Source organism: Nyctereutes procyonoides, unplaced genomic scaffold (assembly GCF_905146905.1).
Source record: "Nyctereutes procyonoides isolate TBG_1078 unplaced genomic scaffold, NYPRO_anot_genome, whole genome shotgun sequence".
NCBI lineage: Eukaryota > Metazoa > Chordata > Mammalia > Carnivora > Canidae > Nyctereutes > Nyctereutes procyonoides.
This window is the reverse complement of record NW_026575125.1, coordinates 9351424-9378149: the sequence shown is the minus strand read 5'-3', so window position 1 is coordinate 9378149 and position 26726 is coordinate 9351424. Positions and strand designations below refer to the sequence as shown.

The following is a 26726-nucleotide window of genomic DNA, read 5'->3' as shown; positions in this document are numbered from 1 at the left end:
AGGTTGAAAGAGTGAGTACCCAAGAGTACAAAGAATTTAAAATGAAAACCATTTGTCGACGTGCTCTTGGTTGTTGCCTACAACAAAGCGTGTACATAACCTCCTGTCAAAATACGCTGTGGTTTCTGAGATGCATTGTTTTCACTTTCCCTTCCCCTTAATCCATTTCAGAAGATGTTTAAGCTGTCTTCAAGGGCTTTATGGTTTATAAATCACCAAAATAGCTTCAACCTTATGTGTTGATGTGTTTTAATCGAAGAAGCTTTAGGATGGCCAAGAGCCAATTTTTATGACATTGTCTTTGTTCTTCACCCTGAAGAGGAAGAAGAAGAAGAAGAAGAAGAAGAAGAAGAAGAAGAAGAAGAAGGAGGAGGAGGAGGAGGAGGAGGAGGAGGAGGAGGAGGAGGAGGAGGAAGGCATCTATTAAGTACAATAAAGCTTAAAGATGTTGTCAAATAGTTGGCTCTAGCAGCTTACGTCTTTATTTGTGACCCTTATCGATTACACGTCCTTTGGAAAGAATTCATCTACTGTGTATCTACAACTAGACTTAAAGCAAAACCCTTGGCATGTTATGCGTACGTAGCATCTCCCAAATCACGCTCCGAGATTTGGGCCCATGCACGCTTATTTTCCAAAGGACCCTGACACCTCTGTCGATAATCGCTCTCAGGAAACCGAAGCCAAGTGATCAGGTCTCAAACGTTGAACTCGTGTGACTTTGTACCCAGTTGAACGCGTGCACGTCTTCAGCACGTCTTGGTCCTTTCTCTTGCTGCCTTGGAGAATGCAAGTAGGTGCTCAAAACTGAAGCCTTCTGAGTGTTGAGGTCTGTCCACCTTGGTTTGTCCTCTCCCTGCCTCCTCCCCGCAATTTAAAGGAATCCATGGAATGGGCACCCCTGCCTGATAACCGTAAATACATCAATGGTCTTGGGGTCCTCCAAAGCCATCTAATGTGGATGGATCAAGTTGGCAGATAATTACAGATACACGATATTAGTTGGCAAAGCGGTCTGAGAGACCATCGCATGAGGCCGTTTTACTTTGGACACAGCACATTGCAAAGCAGATAAAAATAGGTGTTAGAGTCGCTCAGGCTGCTACATAACAAAATCTGGGTGACAAACTGGGTGACTTCCACAACAAACACTTATTTCACCCAGTTCCGAAGGATGGAAGTTCCAGGTCAGAGGGCCAGCATCGTCCGTCTGGTCCTCGTCCGAGCTGCAGGCTGTTGACCTCCCTCTGTATCCTCACAGGGATGTGGTGGAACACAGCAAGCTAGGTCTCGCTGTCTTTTTTTTTTTTTAAGATTTTATTTATTTGTTCATGAGAGACACAGAGAGAGAGGCAGAGACACAGGCAGAAGGAGAGGCAGGCTCCCTGCGAGGAGCCCGATGCAGGACTCGATCCCAGGACCCCGGGATCACGCCCTGGGCCAAAGGCAGATGCTCAACCCCTGAGCCACCCTGGCATCCCTCTGCTGTCTTCTGATAAGGCACTGATCCCATTCCTGCGGGCTCCACCCTCGTGGCCTGATCACCCCCCAAAGGCCACCTCCTGACACCATCCCACTGGGAGTTGGCACTTCAACATCTGAATTTGGGAGGGAACAGACGTTCAGTCCATAACAATACTTGAGCAGGTGAACTATCATCAAAGGTAAAGAGCCTCATTTGTATAAAGGCAGATCAACTTCAATTTTTTTCCATTTGTAAGTAGGCCAAGCCCACCAGTGGTAAGGGTGTTTCTCACTATTTCCACCCGGGACCCAGCAACAGGCCCAAGGGCGAAGAGACAGTGGCACGTAGGCAATCCTCCGTGGGGAGCCAGCTCTGGGTCTGCACAGAAAGGGGCGCTGGATGATACAGAAGCCATCAGGTGACGAGTTGACTGGCTTTTCATCTCACAAACTCTGCTACATTTTAATGTCCTGTACGCAGGCCCCGAGCGTTTTTGACCCGATTTCTACACATACCAGTAGTTCTTCTTCGGGAAGAAGTGCAATGCTTCTCAGTAGTCTGTGATTGCACGTCTATTTAATAATCACTAGAGAATTACAGGAGAGTCAGAGCCTCGTGTCCTCTCCTTGCCGCCGTCCTCCCAATAGCATCTATCCAGGAACAGAAAGGAGAGGCTCCAGTGCAAATGGAGTCACAGAGAGATAAGTAAGATGACTCGATGCATCATATAAATTCCATTTTCCAACTTCCACTAGCCTCTCTGCTATGGGCCATCCCGGGTCTTAGAGAATTTACGAACACCCTTCTAGTGAGACATCGAAGAGAAAATCTAGGCAGCCAAGCTTCTCCTTGGTGAGTCAGGCAGCCCCATTTTGCAAAGAAGGCCTAGACCGTCTCTTTGAACACCTGGCTGTAGGTCACATGATTGTCTGTGGCCAGGGCATTTTTCAGACACTGCCAGAAGTATGGGTGAGCCTGTGGGTTTCTTGGCCACTCCAGGACAGAACTCTTACAGAGCCTCTTGCGGAGCTGGAGGAACTTGGATTTCTGAAGGGGCTTCTCAAGGAATATCAAGATAATGACGTCCACCTTTTCATCCATGAGCCTCTGATGGGACAAGTAAAATGCTATCTTAAAGTTCTCGGTCTTTGCATACTTGTTCGTCATCACAAACACCGTCTTTTTGCTAAGCTGTATGCTCTGGGAAAGGTTTTCCAGAACTGGCTGCCCTGGTAACCAATCCCTTTCCTCAAGACATAAATTGAAATGTTTCTCCCTTGGGTCTTCCAGCTTGGCCACCAGCTCATCCAAAACCCATTCGGTCACTGCTGGGTCTTTAGTGTCATACACAACGAAAGCATCATAGCAAGAGTCCAGTGATTTCAGACGCCGATACCCCTTTATTTTGGCCTTACAGTAATGGTAACTGTACCACACGTCCCAGAAGTAGAGGTGGTTTGCTGTTGTAATCACCATCAGAAAAAGGGCCAGCGATAGGGAAAATGAGAACAGAACCAGGTTAGTCAGATCTAACTCACAGGTATACAGATCCAGGGAGACCACACTCTGGCCCTTGTGTGCTCCTGGCCCCACACAAGTCACATCTGTGGCCAAGTAAGGAATAGTCACCTCTGTGTGGTTGACCCACCAGACAAACCACACAGCATCACAGGTGCACAGAAACCGGTTATGATGCAAAAGTAACATCTCCAGGTTGTTGAGGACATTTTCTGGAAAGCTAGTCTTCTGGATAATCTGGATTTTATTTGAGCTGAGGTCCAGATATCGCAACTGGAAAGCATCTTGTAGAAAATGCTTTGTCAGCTGCCTGATTTGATTATACTTAAGAATCAGCTTCTTGAGGCTTCTGGAACAGTTGTATAATCTCTCAGGGACAATCTTCAGCTCGTTGTAGCTGAGGTCCAAAGTCTCTAGATTCTTCAGATACTGGAGTCTTTCCCAGTGAAAGGACTTGAGCCCATTTTTGACCAAGGAGAGAGTCTTTAGATTCGGAGGCATGCCATCAAACACTCCAGAAGGCAAGAAACTCAGGGAATTTTCAGAGATGTCTAATTCCTCTAAGTTCAGCAGATTCTTGAAGAATTTTAAGTATCTGTTATCACCATCTCTCCATAAAACATCCAAATGATTTCCTCTGAATTCCAGAATTTTAAGAGACTCGCTCTCCATGGTCCTGCTGGTGGACGTAGCGATGTCATTGTTGTTCATCATCAGTTTCTTCAGAACTTTTAGGTTCTTGGTGAAGTTTAGCATGTGAGTGATTCCTTCTGATTGAAAGTAATGGCTGTTACTGCTAATATCTAGAACTTCCAGTTTGCGTAGCTCCTCAAATGCCGTCGAGTAGAGTAAATCAAGCCGGTTGTTAGAGAAGTCCAAGTATTTCAGCTCCACCAGTGGCTGAAATTCACTGCCATTGAGAGTTTGGCCAATGGTATTTCCTGACAAATTTAGGCATTTGAGGAAAGAAAGATGCTGAAAATCAGAGGACTTGATAAAAAAGATGTTGTTTCTACTTAGGTCCAGGGTCTGCCCATACATGTAACAATCTTTGTTAAAAGGCAAGAAAGAAGGGGTCTCTTTGTTTTTGAACCTGCAACTCCTTGCATACTCGTCATATCTGAAATAATGTAATGTCTCAAGGACCTGAGGCGCATGACCTTCGACAGAGGTTCTGGTGCTAGAGCAGAAGCCAACTTCACCTGAATCTCCTGAAGGGGATATCTTATTCATTGAAAGGTCTATGACTTTCAGTGTTTTAAATTGTTCAAATATGCTGAGGTCCGCAATTTTTATGAAGTTAGTGCCGAGATCAAGAACTTCGAGATTGGTAAGGCTCTGTAACGGAGAGAGATGATGGCTGCTCAGCTCTTTAAAGACGTATCCTTTGATGCGCAACACTTTCAGGTTTCTCAGTGAAGAAAACGCGTCGGACAGATTCAGAGCTGCACGATAGACCTGAAGTTCATAATTGAAAGATAGATCCAGTTGGACAAGGTCGTGAAGAAGATACAAAAATTTGGCATCCCCAATTTCTTTGGCCAAGAAGTTTTGGGACAGATCGAGCTCCTTGAGCTTTTTAATGTTTTTAAACCATCTCTGGGGCACACGCTGAAGAGAGTTGCTGTGTAGACGTAACACCTGTAATTCTGTCAATGCATCGAAAGCTGACTCATGGATCTGTAGGGGCGAATTATTTTCACAGGGTGTGCAAGGAAATGGGACGTTGTAACAACGAGGGCAATTTCCACTTAGGTCGAGGATGCGCAGTTGATTGAGGTTATTAAAATCATCTTCTTGGATTTTTGCAATGGCGTTGTTATAAAGGTAGAGTTCTGTTAAAGTAGACGGCAAAGTAGTAGGGACATACGTGATGTTGTTATCTTTGAGGGAGAGCAACTTTAGATTTTTCAGACTTAGGAAAGCATCTTTTTCGATGAAAAATGAAACATTACAAGGATTGCGAAAATAACAGTTTTGGCCCAAGTAGAGCCTTTCTATGTTGGTCAGTTCTGTTAGGTTATTTTTCATGATAGAGAAGATACTGTTGGCTTCGAGGCTCAGCAGCTCCAAGCTGGGAGGAAGACCCTCGGGTATTTCTAGAAGCTGGTTTCCATCCAGATAAAGGGATTTCAAATAAGTGAGGCTGCTAAAGCTTCTGGGTTTAATCTGTGGCCTCCTGGTGCACAGATGGTCTTTCGGCCCCAGTCGAACAGGTATACAGTTGCATCGGAAATCGATCTCTACCAGATAGTCCAGCTGGTGGAAGGAGGCTGGAGAGATGCCGGGTATGTGGTTAATGGTGAGGGTGAGGTTGGTGGCGTTGGAGGGAATACCTCCCGGGATTTCCGTCAGGTGCTTGTCCGTGCAGTCCACAATCACATGGGCCTTCGGAGCATCCAGGCTGACATCACAGGGCAGAGTTTTAGGAAACCATCTGGCTCCAAGGAGTTTGGAAATCAGGATTATGTTCAAAAGGATAAAGAACTGTCTCTTCAATGTCCACATTGGAAACACCTGAAAGCATAAGAAAGGACAAATCAGCGTCATTCTAAATCATTCTAAAATATATCAAGAATCAGATTTGAAATGTCCCATTTGCTGCCTCTCTTTTGCTACAGTTTATTTGTTTTTTTAAAAGATTTTATTTATTTATTCGTGACACACACACACACACACACACACACACACACACACAGAGGCAGAGACACAGGCAGAGGGAGAAGCAGGCCCCATGAAGGGAGCCCGACGTGGGACTCCGTCCCGGGTCTCCAGGATCACGCCCTGGGCCGAAGGCAGGCGCTAAACCGCTGAGCCACCCAGGGATCCCCTTTTGCTACAGTTTAAAAGATACAACCCAGGTCTTAATTCTCCGTTGCATCTCCCCACCCCCTGATGTTATGATGAACCTACTACTGAGGGTCATAATAATCAAGTTACACATTTAGCTTTTAGCACGTTAGCTCTTCAGTTCCATAACTTTGAAGGTGGTAGAAGAAGCATTTTCTTACTCGCTGTTATTTAAAATAGTTTAACGGAAGGGTTGTCAACTAGTTGCCAAAGTGAAATTTGGGGATGAAGGAATATTAAAACGAAAATGCGATGGGAAGAATAACACATTAAGTCTTTAGTGCTGGGGCGCCTGGGTGGCTCAGTGGGTTGAGCATCTGCCTTTGGCTCAGGTCACGATCTCCAGGTCCTGGGATCGAGCGCCGCATCGAGCCCCACATCAGGTTCCCTCCTCAGCTGGGAGCCTGCTTCTCCCTCTGCTGTACCCCCTGCTTCTGCTCTCACTCTTTCTGTCAAATTAACAAATAAAATCTTTTTTTAAAAAAAGACTTTCATGCCATTACTGTTTGCTTGCTAAGCCTCTTCTGGTACACATTACAAGAGGGCTTCGTAATACTCAAACCTCTTAATATTCTAAGTAGAAAAATTAAGAGATCTATCATCCCTATTCTACGGATTAAGACCCCACTCAGCAATAATAGCTCATTTGCCCAAGGACACTCAACTGTGCCATTCCGGCACTGCCATCCTATGAGCTGGCTTTCCTCTTGGATTGTTTTTGGAAATTCAAGATGATCTGGGGAATGAGCATTTCCCCTACACTTTTGCTTTGCATTACATAAATTTGGAAAGAAGAGAGCAGAGAGTCAGGCCATTGCCTTGGTGATTCCTGATTGATCAGAGGATACTCATGGGAGTGAAAGGAAGGGGAGCCTATTAATAATTTCGCTAAGACTAAAGGCAGAAAACCAAGACTCTCTCAGGCAACCTGGGACATATGGAAACCTACTCATAATGGTGATTCTTGGGCAACCAGGTTTAGCATGAGAGACCCCAGGACCTTGGAGAGAAAGACCTTGAAAGGTAGTATGGGGAGTACTGAAGAGCTTTGCCAGTCATCATGTTAACTTGGACTGGCCCTGCCTTAGAGGGTGGTTTAACTAGAGACTAGCCTTCAAGTTTCAAGATTTCTATCAATATTCTACTCCAGAACACTGGTTTTAGTTTAGCTGGTGCTTATCCATGGAACGATCTGGCCTGTGTCTCTACAATAGGCTTCTAGATCAATTAATGCTTTTGTCCTCCCAATGGACTGAATCAACCAATTATGTTGATGTCTAAGAAACCAAATGCCTACTTCCCTTAATTCCTCCAATAGAAGGTAAATAAGCAATTTTCCCCTCAGCTTTCTTTTTCTCTGGTGCAAGATGGTTCAGAAGGACCTTAAAGGACTTCTTCATACACATTTACACGCCCAACCTTTGTTGAGGTTAGAGGTACAACATTGTCTCCCCCCTTCCTCTCTTTCACCACCTTGTCTCCTCTTCTCCTCATGAAAATCATTCACTGAGTCCAGTTGACATTCTTCATTGACCTTCTTGGCATCCTCCTCGCTTTGCCAATTTTAGCTGACACAATTTCAGTTGAGATTATTCACCCTTGGTCCACTCTAAAGCCTCATCTTTGTGCTCAGGCTCTCACTCTCCCAATCCACCCTAACCATTTAAACTTTCCAAACATTAATCAGATTACGTTACTCCACAATCTTTAAAATGATTTCTCTCTCTCTCTCTCTCTCTCTTTTTTTACAGAATGAGCCCTAACTTTTTATCATGACATCCAAAGTCTTCCATAATTTATTCCCTATCTACTTGTCCAGGCCTTCCTAATACACTGCCCTGCCAGCTTTTCTAGTCACTAACCCAAGCCCAGTTTGTGTTCCTGACTTGCAAGTCCTTTCACCTGGACTTCTCTTTTCTATCATTTCCACCCAGCAGAATTCTGGTTATCCCTTAAGGCTTTACCTTCCAATCTGGAGGAATCAAATCCCTGGGAAGATGGCAATAGGCCGGGGTGTACAGGAAGCCCTTAGATAAATAAGGTCTATCTCCCTTGAGCATCAATCTTACTCGAAGATTTAGGAGAAATGTTCATCACTCAGGGAGGAGGGGTTGAGTCAAGATGAGAAAAGGGGAGAAGGAGAGTGAGTTATTTTTATGGTGCCTGAGTATAGGATCCCAGACCCTGGACCCCATCTCCAGCTATGCTTCTGTCAGAAGACATGATGGGTTCGTGAACCCCGCTATCAGAAGGTAAAAAGTAATGCTGGTAAGAGCATTACTATGGACCTGGGAGGTGAGTTGTATTCCGAAGGGGGCCAAAATGAGTAAAGAACAAATCGTGAACCAGGTGTCCTCTTCTGATCCCACTCTCACAAACCTAGACGAGCTCCTGGGAAGAACTGGGAAGATCCCTGAATTAGCAGAGTTAAAGACATGAAGTGACAGCAATCACCACACCAAGGTTCCAGAATATGCCTAGTTCTATGATGGGGGGAAGTAGATGCTCTAGTTTAGATGTAGAAAAAAATAACAGTGGTGTGCTGGTAAATGTTTAACAACTGGCTGTCTCCCCTCGCCCCACACCTCTGATTTGTTAAATCCTGATTTGTAGCATTTCCTAGTTTCCATAGTGTGAGCTGCCATCGTGATGTCACTGAATGCGGAGTTGGAGAGAGATGTGCAGAGCCACCCTGGCAAGCCCGTAGGAGCTGCGTCCAGCAGACCCTGCCCTTAACACACCAGCGACCATGACTGTGGAGTTTTTAGCCTCTACCTATGGATGTAGTATGAACTAGAAGGAAAAATTAATCAGAAAGTATTTCTCCCTTATCTCTCTCTTTTTAAAAAAGATCTTATTTATTTTTCTGAGAGAAAGAGAGAGAGAGAGAGAGAGAGAGAGAGAGAGAGAGCACAAGGGGGAGGGGCAGAGAGAGAAGCAGACTCCCTGCTGAGGGATATGGGGCTCCATCCCAGGACCCTGAGATCATGACCTGCCAAAGGCTGGTACTTAAATGACTGAGCCCCCCAGATGCCCCTCTTTCTCCCTTATTTCTAAACTTTTTCCTTGCACCTGTCCACTTTTCTCATTGTCTACTATCACCTCCTTCCTGCCATTAGCCATTAGGTCTTACCTGGAGTACCGCAAGAGACTCTAAACTGGTCCTCCCAATTCTCCTTCTCCTTTACAATTCTTTCATCAAATGGCATGAGAGCAGTCTTTCTAAACATGAATCACACCAACTACAACGAATCGTTACTGCTTATATCACGCATGTTCTGACTCCAGCCTACTTCCATGACCTTGAACCATCCTCCCCCCTACTTTGACCACACGCCAGACATCTGGCCTGTTTTCTGTTCTGCATTCGAGCCAGTCTTGGCACTTGCTGTTCCCTCTTCCTGAAATTATCTTTCTCCTCCTCTTCCCACAGCCAGGTCATCCTCATCCCTTAGGGGTCTGCACAGATAACACGTATTCAGACAGACCGTCTCCAGCCTACTTAGTAAATACGCTTCCATGTAATACTAGTGATGGTGACCGTAACTTTGGTTAACTTCGGTAGCACTTACTCTATTCTGAGCCTTATTTTCAGGGTGTAAATATATTAACCCATTGAATTCTCATAATAACCACATGTGAGTCGTACTACAGATCCTCAATCCTTACCCAAAACTTTTGGGGTTAGATGTGTTTTGGAACTAAGAATTTTTCAGACCTTAGAAGGTAATACATATCCATGCATTATGTAATCTTCCTACTGGGGCCCGGGGCAGCATCCCATAATCAAACACATAAAAATTTGTGCAGTGAAACAAAGAAGCCTCCACAGTAAGTGGGGAAGGAAGGAAGGAAGGAAGGAAGGAAGGAAGGAAGGAAGGAAGGAAAAGCAAGAAAAGCAAGCAAGCACACAAGTAGACAAGGAAGAAAAGAACTAGTTTGTTCAGTTCAGATCAAGATTCACCTCCAAATGAATTCAGGTCATGTGTTTGCCATTGACTGAGTTAGGACAAAGCTTTCAGTCTGGGGATTTTGGAACTGTGGATGTCAATTATTAATTTCCATTTTAGGGATGAGTCCACTGAGGTGCAGTGGGGTACATATATGTCTGTACCCTGTGCTAGACCGCCCTGCTTTATTTCCTTCATGGCCCTTAGCACAATCAGAAATTACCTTGCCGATAGTTTGTGTGCTTCCGATTCATGTGCTTAGTTGTTTAATGTCTCTCTTGCTTGAGAAGATAGATAAGCTCTGAGAGAGTAGGGCTTTGTGTGTCCTTGTATAAAACAATGCCCGGCACTTAATTCGTGTTGTATTATGCTTGCTAAATACATGAATAGAAGAATGAAAGCATGAATGAATGAAATAAAGCAAAATACTTCCAAGAAATTTCTCCTTGGAGTAGATTGCTTTAGGCTAAAGCCCCACATTGCCAGGGGATAACATTCTATTTCATCTATTTGCCCAAGGATTCCTCGGGGAGAAAGGTTTCAAAAGCTCTGCTTTCTATTGCTCACTTCGAATTCATCTTCTTCAAGGCACTCTCTGGGATGAACCCAGACAGAAGTAGTCGCTCCCTCTTCTCATCTTCTGCCCTGAGTACACACATGGCTGTGAAATACCACTCTGGAATGAGGGTTGGAAGAACTGGCTTGGTACTCCACCCACGTCCCCTTGTGAGGCAGCCACTGTGCCCAGCAGAAGAGCCCCCTCCAAGAGAATGGTGGACACAGAACCAACAGTACAAGACACATCAAGGACCCAGACAACTGTCCAGAACCAAGGCAGTGGACCCGGGGATGCCAGGGTAGCTCAGCGGTTGAGCACCTGCCTTCAGCTCAGGGAATGGTCCCGGGCCCTGGGATCAAGTTCCGTATCAGGCTCCCCACGGGAGCCTGCTTCTCCCTCTGCCTGTGTCTCTGCCTCTCTCCCTGTGTTTCTCATAGATAAATAAATAAAATCTTTCATAATAATAAAAAAAGACAGTGGACCCAGACCAGAAAATTCTCCAACAATTCCTTAGCTAGGAATTATACCAAGTACCTGGTGAGAAAGAATTCATTAAAAAAAAATCGGGATTCCACTGACACAGTCATTCTTTCATTTGACAAGTATTTATTGAATACCTACTAGGGGCAGCAAACACACAGCCCCTGCCCTTAAAGAGCTCAACTCACAGTGGAGGAGAGAAAAAATATGTGGATTTAAAATTAAAACGTGGAAAGACCATTAGTTCCTTCCAGACAAGATGATGATACTTGTAGAGGTGGAGCTTAATTTTTTTAAAGATTTTATTTATTTATTAATGAAAAACACACAGAGAGAGAGGCAGAGACACAGGCAGAGGGAGAAGCAGGCTCCACACAGGGAGCCCAACGTGGGACTTGATCCTGGGACCCTGGGATCATGCCCTGAGCCAAAGGCAGACGCTCATCCACTGAGCCATCCAGGTGCCCCAGTGAAGCTTAATTGTATGTTGTTCTTATTTCATGCAGGGTATTTTCTGACACTTTAAATTGGTTATTTTTATCAGCCACATTGAGTCCAGAGATTGTTAAATCTCTACCCATATCTTTGTCCCCTTTCTTTCATTTCATAGTGAGAGAGTCACCATTAATAGTTGGGCAAAAAAAAAAAAATAGTTGGGCATATACCATTCTGAAGAAAAGATTCTATTTCCCAGACTCCCTTGCAGCTAAGCATGGCTACATGACTAAGTTAAAGCCAATGTGATGTGAGAGGAAGTGAGACACGCGATTTCTGGGATATGTCCTTGAATGGCGGGGCTGTTCCCCTTCTTCCTGTCTACTTCCATCTAGCTTCTTGTAATATGGGTGTGGTAGCCACCTATCTTGGTTTTTGCAAATGAGGAAAATATGCTAGGGATGGCAAAGCAACAAGGTGGACGATCCAGCGCACTGGATCCTCCTCCCACGACCTCCTAGAGCAGAGTATAAATAATGGCTCTGATCTCTAGGAGTTGATGAGAAATCACAAAGTTGTTATACTAATCCAGGGTTAACTGGACTTTCTTTCTTCCTTTTTTTTTTAAAGATTGATTTATTCGAGAGAGAGAGAGAGAGAGAGAGAGAGAGAGAGGCAGGCTCCATGCAGAGAGCCTGACGCGGGACTCGATCCTGGGACCCCAGAGTCACGCCCTGAGCCAAAGGCAGATGCTCAGCCGCTGAGCAACCCCCGTGCCCCTGGACTTTCTATTGTACAAATGCAATAGAAATTGCATTTCTTTTAGAAATAGAGATAGTCCACTTTTAGCCAGTGTAAAAGGTAGAACTTGGGAGTAGGTTGCTGCTCGTGAAAGAACCGAAAACACGTGATGTCGATGTCATTATGCTACGGGCAAGACAGATGCCGATGTTGGAGGCTGGAAAGCTCGCAACGCATACCACACCATTGCAAAACACCGGATACAACCATCACCCAGGCCATCTTGGAAGGCAGGACACACGTCCACTGTGACTTCTGTTTCGTTCTCCCAGCTTTATGGAGATACAACGACATCCTAACATTGTATCAGTTTAAAGTGTCCAACATAATGATTTGACAAACGCATATATTGGAAAATGATCACAATGAGTCTAGTTAACACCTCACATCATTACCATTGTTTTTCTTGCAGTGAGAACTTTTAAGATCTACTCCCTTAGCAACTTTCAAATACACAATACAGTATTGTTAACTACCGTCACCATGCTGTACGTAACATCCTCAGTGTGCCAACCGTGACTTGTGACTTTACTGTTAGGGGAAATGGCGTGGCGGTATTTGTAATGATGATGCACGCTGATGACCTCTTCTTACTGTTTTTAGCAGTCTTAGGGGAGGCATGAGCCATGGCTGAAGTCAACCATCTGCAAGCATGAATGGAAGGAAGTACAGCTCGGCCAAGGGAGGCTTTCTCTGCCTGCAACCTGAACTCCAAGGTTGATTAAGACTTCCTTAATCTGGGGCCTTGCGGGGTTGAAAAAACCTCCTGCCTTACCCCAAATGAAAGCAGATGAATGGACAGAGTCAATAGCAGCCTTAAGAGAACATAAGTGTGTGCCCACATGCATTTTTCAAGCACTTTCCATTAAGTATTTTCCAGCAGACAATGGAAGCCAGGCCAGGCCAAAGAATCTGATTAGGATTGCTGCCTTCCCCTTGACTCATACAGCCTCTGGGGAGTTGATTACATTGAGACTGAGGAACATTGACGGAATACAGAATCTTTACATTTAAAATGGTCTGGAGCTGCTCTGTCTAATATGATAGCCACCAGTCACATGTGGCCATTTAAATTTAAATTAATTAAAATTAAATGCAATTTTAAAATTCAGTTTCTGTTACATGAGCCATATTTCAGGTGCTCAAGAGCCACATTAGGCTCAAGGCTACGGTAGTTGAGCACGCAGAGAGATTGCAGGAAATTCTATTTTTTTTAAGATTTTATTTATTTATTCATGAGACACACACAGAGAGAGAGAGAGAGAGAGAGAGAGAGAGAGAGGTAAAGATACAGGCAGAGGGAGAAGCAGGCTTCATGCAGGGAGCTCGACGTGGGACTCGATCCCAGGACCCCGGGATCACGCCCTGGACTGAAGGTGGGAGCTAAACTGCTGAGCCACCCAGGGATCCCTGCAGGAAGTTCTAGTAGACAACATGGGTCTAGACCGAGGGATGGCAAACTTTTTTCTGTGAAGAGCTAGAGAGTAAATATTTGGGGCAAAATTGAGGCAATTATATGGGTATTTAAATTACCATTTAGAATGTAACTCATCAAAGTGATGAAAACCATCCTTAGCTCACGAGCCACACAATAGCACAGGTGGCTACACAGATTTGGCCCACAGGCCGCGATTTGCAAACTCCTGGTCTAGACAAAATCTTCGGGTGTATTAAACTTGTGCATAGAATTCACTCTAAGCAAATTCAATCCAAGACTGCCAAATATTAGAAGAAATTACATTGCCTGCGAAGCCTGTGCGTCTGTTCACGTGCTGCTGATTTCAAGCGAATGATTTCCTCGTCATTGCGATTCTAAGAAATAGGTTGTTTGCAATGAGGAGAGTGAAATGCAGAGCCCACAAAACTGGCCCAAGGTAAGACTCCGGCAAGTCAGACACACAGCTTGCACTCTTGGCTGCTTTGTTATACCTCCTTTCTAGAAGGCTCTATGTCAATGCACCCATTCCTCTCCCTGGGAGCTGAACACTCTTAGGTCCAGAACCCGGCCTGTCTCTCCATGCGCTCTATCATTATGATGCCTGCCACATAGTGAGCGTGAGATCAATATCTGCTGAATAAATCAAGGCTTCGACTGTCCTTACAATCCCATGGAAGACATGCACTGAATGGTCCTCAATAGTGAAGTATTCCAAAGGTCAGATTGCTGACAAGGAAGCGAGGAGACCCCAGGAGGGCTGGGAGCCTCTAAAAGGAAGGGGTACAGTGGAGTCAGAGGAAGGCCATGGCAAGTGAAACTGCAGAAGCCCCCACTCGATCCTTTCTCAGTTCTGTTCCCTGGAACCTGAAACCCCAGTGACAGTGCAGAGCTCATTTGTCTCTCCTGGGAGAGGCACAGCCTGTGCTCCATAGCTGAGCCCCAGCCCCGCTGGCCCTTGTGATGCTCTAGGGTCGACGGGAGGTCTCCTGGGTCCCCACCCCCGCTGCACCAGGAGCCTGGAACTCTGAGGTATCAGTGAGCTTGCTCGGATCATGAAACCAAGAAGATTAACTGCAAAGAGAGGTTGGGTTCTGACCAAGCAAAGGAGGGGGGAAAATGGATTCAATGAACAAAGCCTTTCTAAATTTGTTAAAGAGAACTAATACCCTTTGAAACTTCCAAATTTAAAAGATATTTTTGAGAAGATGACTGAAAGATGTGAAGCTTTGGGGCTCCCGGGTGGCTCAGTCGATTGAGTGTCTGACACTTGGTTTCGGCTCAGGCCGTGATCCCAGGGTCGTGAGATGGAGCCCTGTGTTGGGCTCTGCGCTCAACATGGAGTCTGCTCGAGATTCCCTCCCTTTCCCTCCCCCTCTGCTCTTTTCCCTGCTGGTACTCACTCTCTCTCTAAAATATTTTTATTATTCTTTATTTAATTTTTTAAAGCTTGTATTTATTTATTTGAGAGAGAGAGAGATAGTTACAGAGATAGTGAGAGAGCACAAGCAGGAAGGAGAGGGAGAAGCAGGCTGCCTGCTGAGCAGAGGGCCCGACGTGGGGCTCCATCCCAGGACCCTGGGATCATGACCTGAGCTGAAGGCAGATGCTTAACTGACTGAGGCACATAGGACCCCCCCTTAAAATCAATCAATCAATCAATCAATCAATCAATCAAACAAACAAACCTTAGAAAGATGTGAAGTTTTCCTGAAGTTTTCCTTTATTCCTTAAGTGTAAAAATGCCCCCTTTCAGACCACCAGGAACCCTCTGCCTCCGACTAAAGTGAGGACCTGAGCATCACATAATGGTGATCTAAGAGTTCACTCAAAGCTAGAGGGGCACCCAGATGGTTCAGTCAGTAGAGCATGTAACTCTTGATCGTGGGGTGGTGAGTGTGAGCCCCACGTTGGTTGTAGAGATTTCTTAAAATATATGAATAAATAAATAAATGAAAGTCTTTGAAAAGAGTTCACTCAGTGTTGAGCCAGGCCTACTTTTTCATCTGATACAAATAAATGGATTTATACAAATAAATCCACATTATTCTGTTTTGCTTGCTTTTTGGGCAACAACTGCCAAAAGACATGTGCCTTTCAGTAATTTGATTTATAAAGTAAGGGAATACACCCCGACGTGGGCTCAACGTTGGCCACAAATCACAGCTAATTACACACACAAACATGCTGGGTAAATTTGGATGCTCGATTAGCAAACTCAATACGGTTTAAATGGGAATGTTTGACGTTGTATGCACAGGTGTTCTCTTCTCTCAGTAAATCGTCTCTTTTTGCTAAAATGGAAAATGTAGAATTCATATTGAACGGTCATTAGTCATTTTTGTTGAATGGCTGCTTTCTATCATGTGATTACGTGCCAGACGCTGAAGAGGTCACGGTGCTGATGCTACATGACTGAGCCCTGACGGTGAGGTTAAGAGGACATATAAATATCCTCATTTCACTCTTGAAGAGGCAGCAATCAGAGAGGCAACTCTGAACCAAGAGTCAAACTCCATGATGACCAATCCTCTTCAAGTTACCTCGTGAAGTTAGAGCAAACGCAGTTGGCGTGCATGCCTGTGTCTTCATTTATCTCCATTTCCATTCAAGGATTCTGAGCACTGTAATGTTTCCCTATTGTGCTATTTAGAGGTTTCTTTTTTGAAAAAGATTTTTTTTATTTGAGAGAGAGAGAGAGAGCAAGCAGGGGGAGCTGTAGAGGGAGAGGAGGAGGGAGGATTCCCAGCAGACTGTGCTGAGCATGGAGCCTGACGTGGGGCTGGATCCCCTGACCCTGACATCCCGACCTGAGCCGAAATCAAGAGTCAGCTGGTCAACTGACTGAGCCACCTGGGTGCCCTGCTATTTAGAGTTTCCATAAAGAAATTTGCCAAAGAACAAAAAAGATATTTACAATTTGAGCGGGACCAACTTGAGGGGAAAAGGAGGCTTTTTGGACGATGCATTCCTTACGAATTGCACCTGCTAGCCAGCAATGCTATGTCAGGCTAGTCTGTGAATTTGTACACTCAAAGGCGTGCTGAGCTTTATGTTCTGTAATAAAGAACTATATGCTCGCATAGTCATTCAACAACCATATTGGGAATGTATCCTATGCAAGGGACGGTGCTAGACCAAGTAGGGGCCTTGGACACCATTCCTGCCCAACTCAAAACCAAAGGGCCCTGCAGCTGCCACCCAGAGGCTGTGTGTGCTTGGAAGTCTCTGCAGTCGGGGCGAGGCAGCGTGGAAAACCAAGGCTGTAGGACAAGCTCTAGTCAGGCCTAAAGGTAATGCTGCCCACCCTTCAAACGAAAGCTTCAATAAACCCTTCAAAGCAGCAAAACATATTCTCTTGGCTGTGTCATTTGTGTGGTTCTTGTATTCAGAACCAGGCTCTCCCGACTTGAGACCCACATTTGGTTCCCGCCAGGAGGTCTACGGCTAAGAGAGCTATGATGACTGAAAGGGAGACCCATTTCCCAAGAGGTTGCCAATGTCCCACTTTGCAGATAGTGTTTTTATTTTTAAGACTTTGCAAGCTTGGAACGGACGTGTGGCTGCAATCTGAGGAGTTCCGAGGACAGCTGGCCCCAGTGGGGAAGTGAGGCGAAGTGGTTTGTGTCTTGCAACAAGCTAGAGGAAGACCAACTGTAGTCTGGCTTCGCCTGTTTATTCTGGGGGCTAGCGTCCCGGGAACTGAGTCAGCCTCTCTAGCGGATATAAGGCGACCAACTGAATTCTCCTGAACCTTGACCTTCTCATCCACAAACTGTGTGGGTTGAGCTAACTGACCTCCAGAGCCCCCCGAAACTTATCTGCCAGCATCTGACCTCAGCTGGGAGTCTTCCTAACCCCCAGAACCTCAGGCTGCTGCTGTTTCAAAATGGTCAAAGCAAGGCTTCCAATCACTGTGAATCTTCTAAGGGGTCCATAGAAAGGAAAAAGCCACCACTAGCACATAACAGGCATCCTGTGTCTTCAGGTGACACCATTTTGTGAGTTTTCTTCAGCTCTCTGAAATTAGTGAGACTGGGAAGAACTGGATGATGATCCATCAATGGGAGGAAATGGCTAAAACCATTTGGAACACCAAACATCCCTTTGAAAAGAATGTGGCAGACATATAGGCAAAGCTGTGTGGTTATGCTATTAAGTTATAAAGAATAAAATGAAGTTTTAAGACAGCATGAAAATAACATAGCATATGATCCCTTTGTGATGAATACAGACACACAGATTTGATTTGTATCTGCAGAGAAAAGTACAGAAATACATGTGAGAAACTGAATGGTGATACCTTCCAGAGTCTTTGCCAGGTAGGAAAGAGTGTGTTATATCTTCTAGTCCTTGAGGGTTTTTTTTTTGTTTTTTAAATAAAGATGATGTATCGCTTTTATCTTAAAAACATTTTTTAAAAAGATTTTACTTATTTATTCATGAGACAGAGAGAGAGAGAGAGAGAGAGGCGCAGAGACACAGGCAGTGGGAGAAGCAGGCTCCATGCAGGGAGCCTGATGTGGGACTCGATCCCGGGGCTCCAGGATCATGGCCTGGGCTGAAGATGGTGCTAAACCGCTGAGCCACCCGGGTTGCCCTTAAAAACATTTTAAACATCACAGAGCAGGCAATAAGATTGTGTCATAACAATGTGGAAGGAAAATTGTGAAAAATGAGGATTTCAACAAGTATTTACTGATACCTGCCATGCGCCAGGTGCCCACTTTTAAGCATTGGGTCACATCGGTGGCCCAAACAGAGGAGACTCCTGCTCTTTCTGAAGCTTATGTCCTCCAAATAATAAACTGGAAAGTATAGAACTTTCTGTGATAATCATATCGATGTCAGGTGGTATAAGGGTTGGAAAGGAAACGTAGGGCAGGGCGAAGGGGATCAGACACAGGAGATGGGTTTGTGACCGTAGATGGGCGGCTTGTGTGGACATCACGGAGAGTTGACATTTGAGCAAAGATCTTGAGGAGAGGAGGAAGTTGACCACGCAGCTCTATCCAGGGGAAAAGCATTCCAGGCAGAGGGGTAAGGCTCACGCAAAGGCGGAAAACTGTGCCGGAATATTCACAGAGGTGGCAACGAGACTGGTGTGCCGAAATCAAGGGGGAAAATTTGTCAAAGAACAAAAAAGATATTTACAATTTGAGCGGGACCAACTTGAGGGGAAAAGGAGGCTTTTTGGACGATGCATTCCTTACGAATTGCACCTGCTAGCCAGCAACGCTATGTCAGGCTAGTCTGTGAATTTGTACACTCAAAGGCGTGCTGAGCTTTATGTTCTGTAATAAAGAACTATACGCTCGCATAGTCATTCAACAACCATATTGGGAATGTATCCTATGCAAGGGACGGTGCTAAACCAAGTAGGGGGAGGAGATGAGTAGGAGATGAAGTCAAAGAGGAGGGCCTCCCGCCCCTGCCAAGGACGCGGGCCCTGCTGACCCCTCCGAGGACGGTGGTTTTTACTCTGCGTGGAACCCTGGGGAGTGACGCAGCCTGACCTACGTGCTGGAAGCCTCACGCGGGTGGCCGTGTTGAGAAGGGACAGTGAGGGCGCACAGGTGGAAGGATGGAGGCCGGTCAGGAGGCGATTACAGCCATTCAGGCAACAGACCCAGCTGGCAAGGGTGCAGGTGGTGAGAACTTGCCAGACCTGGATACATTTTGAAGGTGAAGCCAAAGAAAATAGGACTTGAAAGTTCTTGGAAGAACGAGGGATTGGAAACAGCAAACATTGCTGGGGAATTTCCGACAAGGGAAACAAAGCCCCTGGCAGGCGTTCGCAGGGCCGGCAGGCGGGGGAGACCGTCTTAGGAGGAAAGAACAGCACGTTACATAACGCTGGTGGGGATGAAAATTCCCAAACCAACAAAGCAACACCCAAAAGCACTACTGATGACGACGACGACAATGATGATGACATAGAGAGAAGGGACCACGGCTGGGACATTGTGAGCAGCAGAGCAGGGAGGAGCCCCAGCGAGGAGCGGAGCAACCCCACCCTCAGGGGTTGAGTGACCCCCCATTCCCCCCTGTCCCCCCCTCCCCTGGGCCGCAGGCCAGCTCCTGCGAGTGACTCCCCCGCCAGCAGCGGCGCAAGAGATGCCACAGAGCTTCCAAGGCCGGGAGAGAAAAGGCGACGGGGGTCCCATGTCCCCCCCGGAGCTCGCTCTTTCGCCCCTGATCTCGGTCTCTCCCCCGCTCTGGGGGCCCTATGGCCTGGGGGCGGCCGCGGGTGGCCGTGTTGAGAAGGGACAGTGCGGGGCCTGTCCCGCACCGAGCAGCCCCGGCTCGCACGCACCTGCTGAGGAGCGGCCCCGGGCACCACACCTGTACCTGTGAGCCAGCGAGTTTTCCGGGGAGGCCAGCCCCCACCCCATGGCCCCGACCCCATGGGTGTTAGAGACCCAGCGACCTAACCGCGCCCGGTTGGAGACCAGGACACAGAAGTCACAGGACTGCGGTTGTCTTAAGCGCCGGCATTTCGGGGCGATCTGCAGGCCGGGCTGGAGAACCTCCTAGGGCTTGAGGGAGGTGTGGGGGGGCAGAGGCCGGCCGAGGGGTGCAGGACCTCGTCCCCACGTTCGCAGCGAAGCGGGAGGCAGGTTTAGCAGCCCCAGGTGAGCAGACAGCAGGTGCGGCAGGAGAGGCGCCCGAGGGGCCCGGTGCCCCGGCAGCAAGGACCCCAGCCCCTCGCCCTCCCTCCGCCTCTGGCTCTGCCTCTCTGTGTGTGTCTCTCAGGAATAAATAAATAACATCTTAAAAAAAAAAAAAGCACACAGCAGAAAAACAGCCAAGTCGCCCTGGGGGGCGGGGGGTGGAGGAAGTTCTAGAAAGTACATTTCTGGTGCTTTTTCCAGGCAAACCGAGGAAGGAAGGCAGCTCACGTTTCTGGCGGGGGGCCTGCACCCCGCTGCGCTGGGGGGAACCCGACGAGATGGCTGGCTGCAAAACAATGAGAGGGGCCCCCGGGAGGCAAGGGGAGGCCACCGCAGCAGGCAATTGTTGGCAACCTGTGAATCTGAGTTCACTCACCTTTTGCCAGGTGGCCAGTGAAACCGTGCCCCCCCACCCCCCCTGGGTTAATGAGGTTGGGACTACCGGAAAGGTGAAAGCTGCCTTTTCAGACAACTGATTTGCCCTCAAGGTCAAGTGAAGACTTGGTGGGAGCGTGAGCTGGTGCAGCCACTCGGGCAAACTGTGTGGAGGCTCCTCAAAGAGTTAAAAATAGACCTGCCCTACGACCCAGCAATTGCACTGCTGGGGATTTACCCCAAAGATACAGATGCAGTGAAACGCCGGGACACCTGCACCCCGATGTTTCTAGCAGCAATGTCCACAATAGCCAGACTGTGGAAGGAACCTCGGTGTCCATCGAAAGATGATGGATAAAGAAGATGTGGTTTATGGATACAATGGAATATTCCTCAGCCATGAGAAACGACAAATACGCACCATTGGCTTCAGCGTGGATGGACCTGGAGGGTATTATGCTGAGGGAAGTAAGTCAATCGGAGAAGGACAAACAGTGTATGTTCTCATTCATTTGGGGAATATGAATAATAGTGAAAGGGAATAAAGGGGAAAGGAGAAAAAATGAGTGAAAATATCAGTGAGGGAGACAGAACATGAAGACTCCTAACTCTGGGAAACGAACAAGGGGTGGTGGAAAGGGAGGTGGGCAGGGGGTTGGGGTGACTGGGTGACGGGCACTGAGGGGGGCACTTGATGGGATGAGCACTGGGTGTTATGCTAAATGTTGGCAAATTGAACTCCAATAAAAAAAATTAAAAAAAAAAGGTCAAGTGCAGAGGGTGGGGACTGTGAACAAGCATAGAGTCTGTATTCCTTCCTGGAGATCAGGAGCCCAAGACCCCACCCTGCGGAAGCCGGCTGTGCCCTGGGGCGTCTCTCCAGCTCCTTCGCTGGGTCCCACGGCCACCCCAGAGCCGCCGGCCCCGGGAACGCAAGGTGCACGGATGGGCCCGTTTGCAGGGTGCACCTGCGCAACCGTGCGCCCACCGCGAGGGCGGGGAGCAAGGCTCCGGGTTCTGAATTTCCATCTTAACCATAAATAAAAGGAAGCCCCTCACATCTGCTCAGGGCTTCTGGAAGTTATTCCACACGGCCTCCTTCTTTGCTTCAAATACCGTTTCCTTCGTGTGAGCGCTGCGCTGCTGTGCTGTCTGGAGCTCACCCAGGAGGGCCCTCCGGTCAACTCGGCAGCGCCCTGAATTGTTCCAGAAGGAGGTAGCGATGTGGACACCATGCTCCGCAAATAGGGAAGTTAGCTGGTGAATCACTCCACCTCAGGAGCCCCTGGTTTCCTTCTCTTTCTATTTACTTTATAGACTGAGACTCTATTTGGAATTTCCCTAATAAATTTATGACAAAGTAGCCCCCCTCTTTTTTTTTTTTTGCAAATTTTGAAAGATTTCTAGTTATAGACTAATCTCTGTAAAATGTAATTACCATAAATGTCAAAGTCTCATTATATAACCAAAAAAAAAAACTCTAAGGATATAATCAACTCACTCTAAAAATAAAGAGACGTTTCATCATTTATTTCTTACCACTTTAGCCCAACAGACTTAGTTTTCAAAATAAGAGAATAAAATGATAGAAAGTAGTCTTACATAGGCAAGGAACTTGACAGCTATTACCCATCACGACAGGCACCCAAGACCAGAAGATACTAAATCTTATTTGACCTTACACCCTGTGTGCTTGCTTCCCATAAACCACCACCAAACCATCGGCACTTGTTTTCACTTGTTAGTATTTTATGTTTCTCAGGCCACACGGTCTGGGTCACAACTACTCAACCAACGAGGAGGTTGCCCTATAGTGCCAAAGCAATTACAGACCGTATCTAACCAAACAATAACACTATTTGCGAGCACGGAAATTTGAATTTAACAGAAATGGGATGGGTCATGAAATAGTATTCTTCCTCTGACTTTCTCAATCACTCAAAAACTGAGGGCTTTCTTGGCTTGTAGGCTGTGCAGATGTAGGTGGCAAACCGGGTATGGGCCGTGGCCACGGTGTGCCGCTCAGCCCCAAGCTTTGGTAAGCTTCTGAGACAGAAGGGATCTGCCCTTGGACTGCAAAGACACTGGTTGGTTCATCTGTAATGATCGGATTTAACTGTAGCACAATCTTTCAAATGTTTAAATGATCAGGTTTGGGGAGTCCCTGGGTGGCTCAGTGGTTTAGCACCTGCCTTCGGCCCAGGGCGTGATCCTAGAGACCTGGATCGAGTCCCATGTCGGGCTCCCTGCGTGGAGCCTGCTTCTCCCTCTGCCTGTGTCTCTGCCTCTCTCCCTCTCTCTGTGTCTTTCATGAATAAATAAGTAAAATCTTAAAAATAAAATAAATGTTGGTTAATTTGGTTTGATTAATTTAGGAAATAAATTTCTCATTACCTCTTTGCTGGGCCACAAAGAAATATATTATAGTCGAGAGCAGAATAACGTTTTTACTTTTAAAACTGCTTAACCACGGGTACATATTGACACGTTTCCTTCTAATACCGATCGCCCCATTGCTGTGTCTATTTCACGTAGTGAGAAGCATTCCAGTCTTAGCTAGGGGTTTGTTGGGGGAAAGATTTCATTTTATTTTATTTAAAAAAGTTTTTAAAGATTTATCTTAGAAAGAGAGAGAGAGAGAAAGAGAGAGAGAACACGAGCAGGAGGAGGGTGGGAGGGGCAGAGAGAGAGAGAATCTCAAGCAGACTCCCTGCTGAGCGTGGAGCCTGATGCGGGGCTTGACCTCAGGACCCTCAAATCATGACCTGAGCCAAAATAAGAATCAGACACTCAACTGACTGAGCCACCCAGGTATCCCAGAAAGATTTGATATTCAATTCTTATCGTACCACATAAGAGCTCTCTGACTTTGGTGAATCACTTTGCCTCGTGAGAATCTTCATTTCTCAACTGTAAAATGGTTAGAACGCAGGGCTGTTTTGAGAAACGATTAACAAAAATAGGTAACACATGTGTTCGTGTAAAACATCCTCCCAGATGAGCCAACGCCGAGTAAGCACCTAGCGTGTGCACGTTAAAAACACCAGGAATATACGATACTTACCAATTTCTAGCTTGCTGTTTTCATTTATCACTGTCTTATACGTACTTTCTTGTGTGTTTCAGTGTTCTTTTAAAAAACATGATTTGAGGGGCCCCTGGTGGCCCAGCTGGTTAAGCTCAGCTCAGGTCATGATCTCAGGCTCCCGGGATCGAGCCCCATGTGGGGCTCCCTGCTCAGTGGGGAGCCTGCTTCTCCCTCTCCCTGCCCTCCATTCATGCTCTGTATCTCTTTCTCTCTCTCTCAAATAAATACATGAATAAAATCTAAAAAAAACAAAATTCACAAAAAAACATGATTTGAGGGGCGCCTGGGGGGGGGCTCAGTCAGTTGAGCATCCAGCTCTTGGTTTTGGCTCAGGTCATGATCTCAGGGTTGTGAGACCAAGTGCCACGTCAGGCTCTGCACTCAGCACTGAGTCTGCTTGAGATTCTTTCCCCCCTCCCTCTCCCTCCCCCTCTGGTTCTCCCTCCCACTGGCACACACTGTCTCTCTTTCTCTAAAATAAATAAATAAAATCTTTACAAATCAATTAATTAATTAATTAAGACATGATTGATGGGGAATCACATTTCAGTAATCCCTCCCCAACATTGGCATGAGATGCTCTCTTTGCCATGCTGCATAGACTATTCTGTAAATAATTTGTCACATCCTTGATCATGCCTTTAAAAAGAGTTTCTAGAAGTGGAGTTTCCATATCAAAGGATAGGACATATAACTATTAATAAGGTTGAATAGGGGCGCCTGGGTGGCTCAGTCAGTTAAGCACCTGCCTTTGGCTCAGGTCATGATCCCCGGGTCCTGGGATCGGGCCTCGCATCGGGCTCCCTGCTCAGCGGGGAGTCTGCTTCTCCCTCTGCCCCTCCTCCCCCTGCTAGTGCTCTGTCTCTCTCTCAAGTAAATAAATAAATAAATAAAATATTTTATTTTCTTATTTTTTATTTTTTTAAAGATAGATTTATTTATTTATTTATTTATTTATTTTTATGATAGACATAGAGAGAGAGAGAGGCAGAGACACAGGAGAAGGCAGAAGCAGGCTCCATGCCAGGAGCCCGATGTGGGACTTGATCCCGGGACTCCAGGATGGCGTCCTGGGCCAAAGGCAGGCTCCAAACCGCTGAGCTACCCAGGGATCCCCCAAATCTTTTATTTTTAAAAATATGTTATTTATTTATTCATGAGAGACACACAGAGAGAGAAAGAGGCAGAGACCCAGGCAGAAGGAGAAGCAGGCCCCATGCAGGGAGCCCAATGTGGGACTCGATCCCGGGCCTCCAGGATCACGCCCTGGGCCAAAGGCAAGCCCTAAACTGCTGAGCCACCCAGGGATCACCCAAATAAAATCTTTTAAACAAAAGAGGTTGAATAATTTCCCTGTGCTTTCTGACCTCTTCCACCTCTTCTTTTGAAAATTGTTTCCAAATCTTTTCTTATAAAAGATCTACCAGTCGCTCCTTTTGTCGGCCGCCGTAAGGGATCATAATGGAAGTTCACACGTACTGTCCCCTGGGTATGGGTGTGCGGCGGGCTTGGCCTAGGAGAGCAGGGGCGCCCCCACACGGCTCCTGCAGTCAGGGCGCCCGGGCACGACCCTCCGGGCTCCTTAAGCCCCTGAAGACCCACTTCCCTCATCTGCACCGCACCGGGCGGCTTAGAAGCCGAAACGCTCTGCCCTTAGCGTGACATGTGGCCTGTAGCTAGTGGTCAGTCACTCTGAGCCGTCTTTATTATCACCAGTCCCCTCATCCCATCCTTCAGGGGGCAAAAGCAGATGTGGGCATGGGTTGGCCTAAAAATAGACATCTGAGTTTCTAGGAAATGAAACTATAAGCAGTTGTTTCCTTTGTCACATAGCCCCCCCCCCCCCCCCCCGTGGTTAACTCTTCATTAGACCTCAGGACAACATGAGCCCTGGCGCCAACATTCAGATCTAGAAATCGGAGTGGGTTCCCGCTGAAACGCACTCCACCATAGCTCACTTGGGGGACAAAATAATTTCTGGAAAAGTGCACTGACGTCTTTTCCTGACTAGTTTGGGGCTTCTCTAATGGCTCACTCTGCTTGCAAAGAACTGGAACACATCTTCTGTGATTTGAGCCTCACCGTGGCCCTGGAAGGCACCTGGAGGGGTACTAGAATGTTCTGCCTCGACAGAGGAGGTGGGGCTCGGAGGCCTTTGGTGACTGGGCCACTCATTGGCTGAACCGGACTCAGGCCCCTCTCAGCCACTAGGCCTTGACGTTTGGGTTTCTGTGTCCATCTGCGCAGGTTCAGCGCGAGTGCTGGTAGGTGGGTTTAGTGAGAACCCCTCACCACTGATCCCTGATCATCCTCGGCCCCTCCCGTCCTCCGGGTGACAGCCGATCTGCCTGGCCTGCTCGCAGCAAGAGTCCCGTCCCGTCGGTTCATCCAGAAGCCACCCCCCCCCCGATGTCCCCTTACTCATTTTCTATCCACCGACCCCCACTCTGCTCCTTGGCTGTAAGTCCCCACACGTCCCTGCTGTGCTGGCAACCGAGTCCAGGGCTCTACTGAGGCCTCTTTCCCCCTGTTTCATTCGTTCTCGAACAAAGCCTGCTCTTGCAGCCACAGCGACTGTCCACAAGCGCCCCTGGTTTCTTTGCCAGCACAGGTCTCCTGCCCCGCTGCTCCTATGAGTTTTCCCACGTAAGTGCTCGTTCAGAGGACCCCGCATGCTGGACAAAGCACAAAGTGACTTCAGGGATTTGTACAGTTTTAAAACCAAAAATGCAGAATGGACAAATGAGATCCACAGAGGCGATTGCCTCAATCCAAGCATCTGTTTTTCCTCACGACAGCCCGCATTAACGCTTGCAGGAAGTTGGACAGAGCAAGTTTTGATTAATCTGAAATTATGTAAGACTCCCATGATTAATCTTGATTATGAAATATCACGAAGAAGTTTCCCCCGCAAATAACCAAGATGCAAATTCTTAAGCATCTCTCTTGCCAGCTGCTTCCAGTTCTCCCCGCAAAAGATTACAGATCACACTCGTTTTCAGGGAATCTCTTAGCTGTTCTTACCATTTTTAGTCTTCTTCCACCGTGAAATACAGAAGTCTGGTTGAAGAGAGCAGAGTGGAGGGGCGGTGGGGA

At 46.9% G+C, this 26726-nt stretch overlaps 1 protein-coding gene across 1 annotated transcript; it reads right to left on the bottom strand.

The window, feature by feature from the left end:
- Positions 1–464: 464 nt before the first annotated feature.
- On the bottom strand, positions 465–26726 carry TLR7 (toll like receptor 7). The gene is made up of 2 exons (XM_055338376.1): positions 26655–26726; positions 465–5500 (listed from the first exon to the last, which is right to left on the bottom strand). Exons 1-2 carry the CDS (start codon positions 26655–26657, stop codon positions 2351–2353), a joined length of 3153 nt encoding a protein of 1050 aa, XP_055194351.1. The 5' UTR covers positions 26658–26726; the 3' UTR covers positions 465–2350.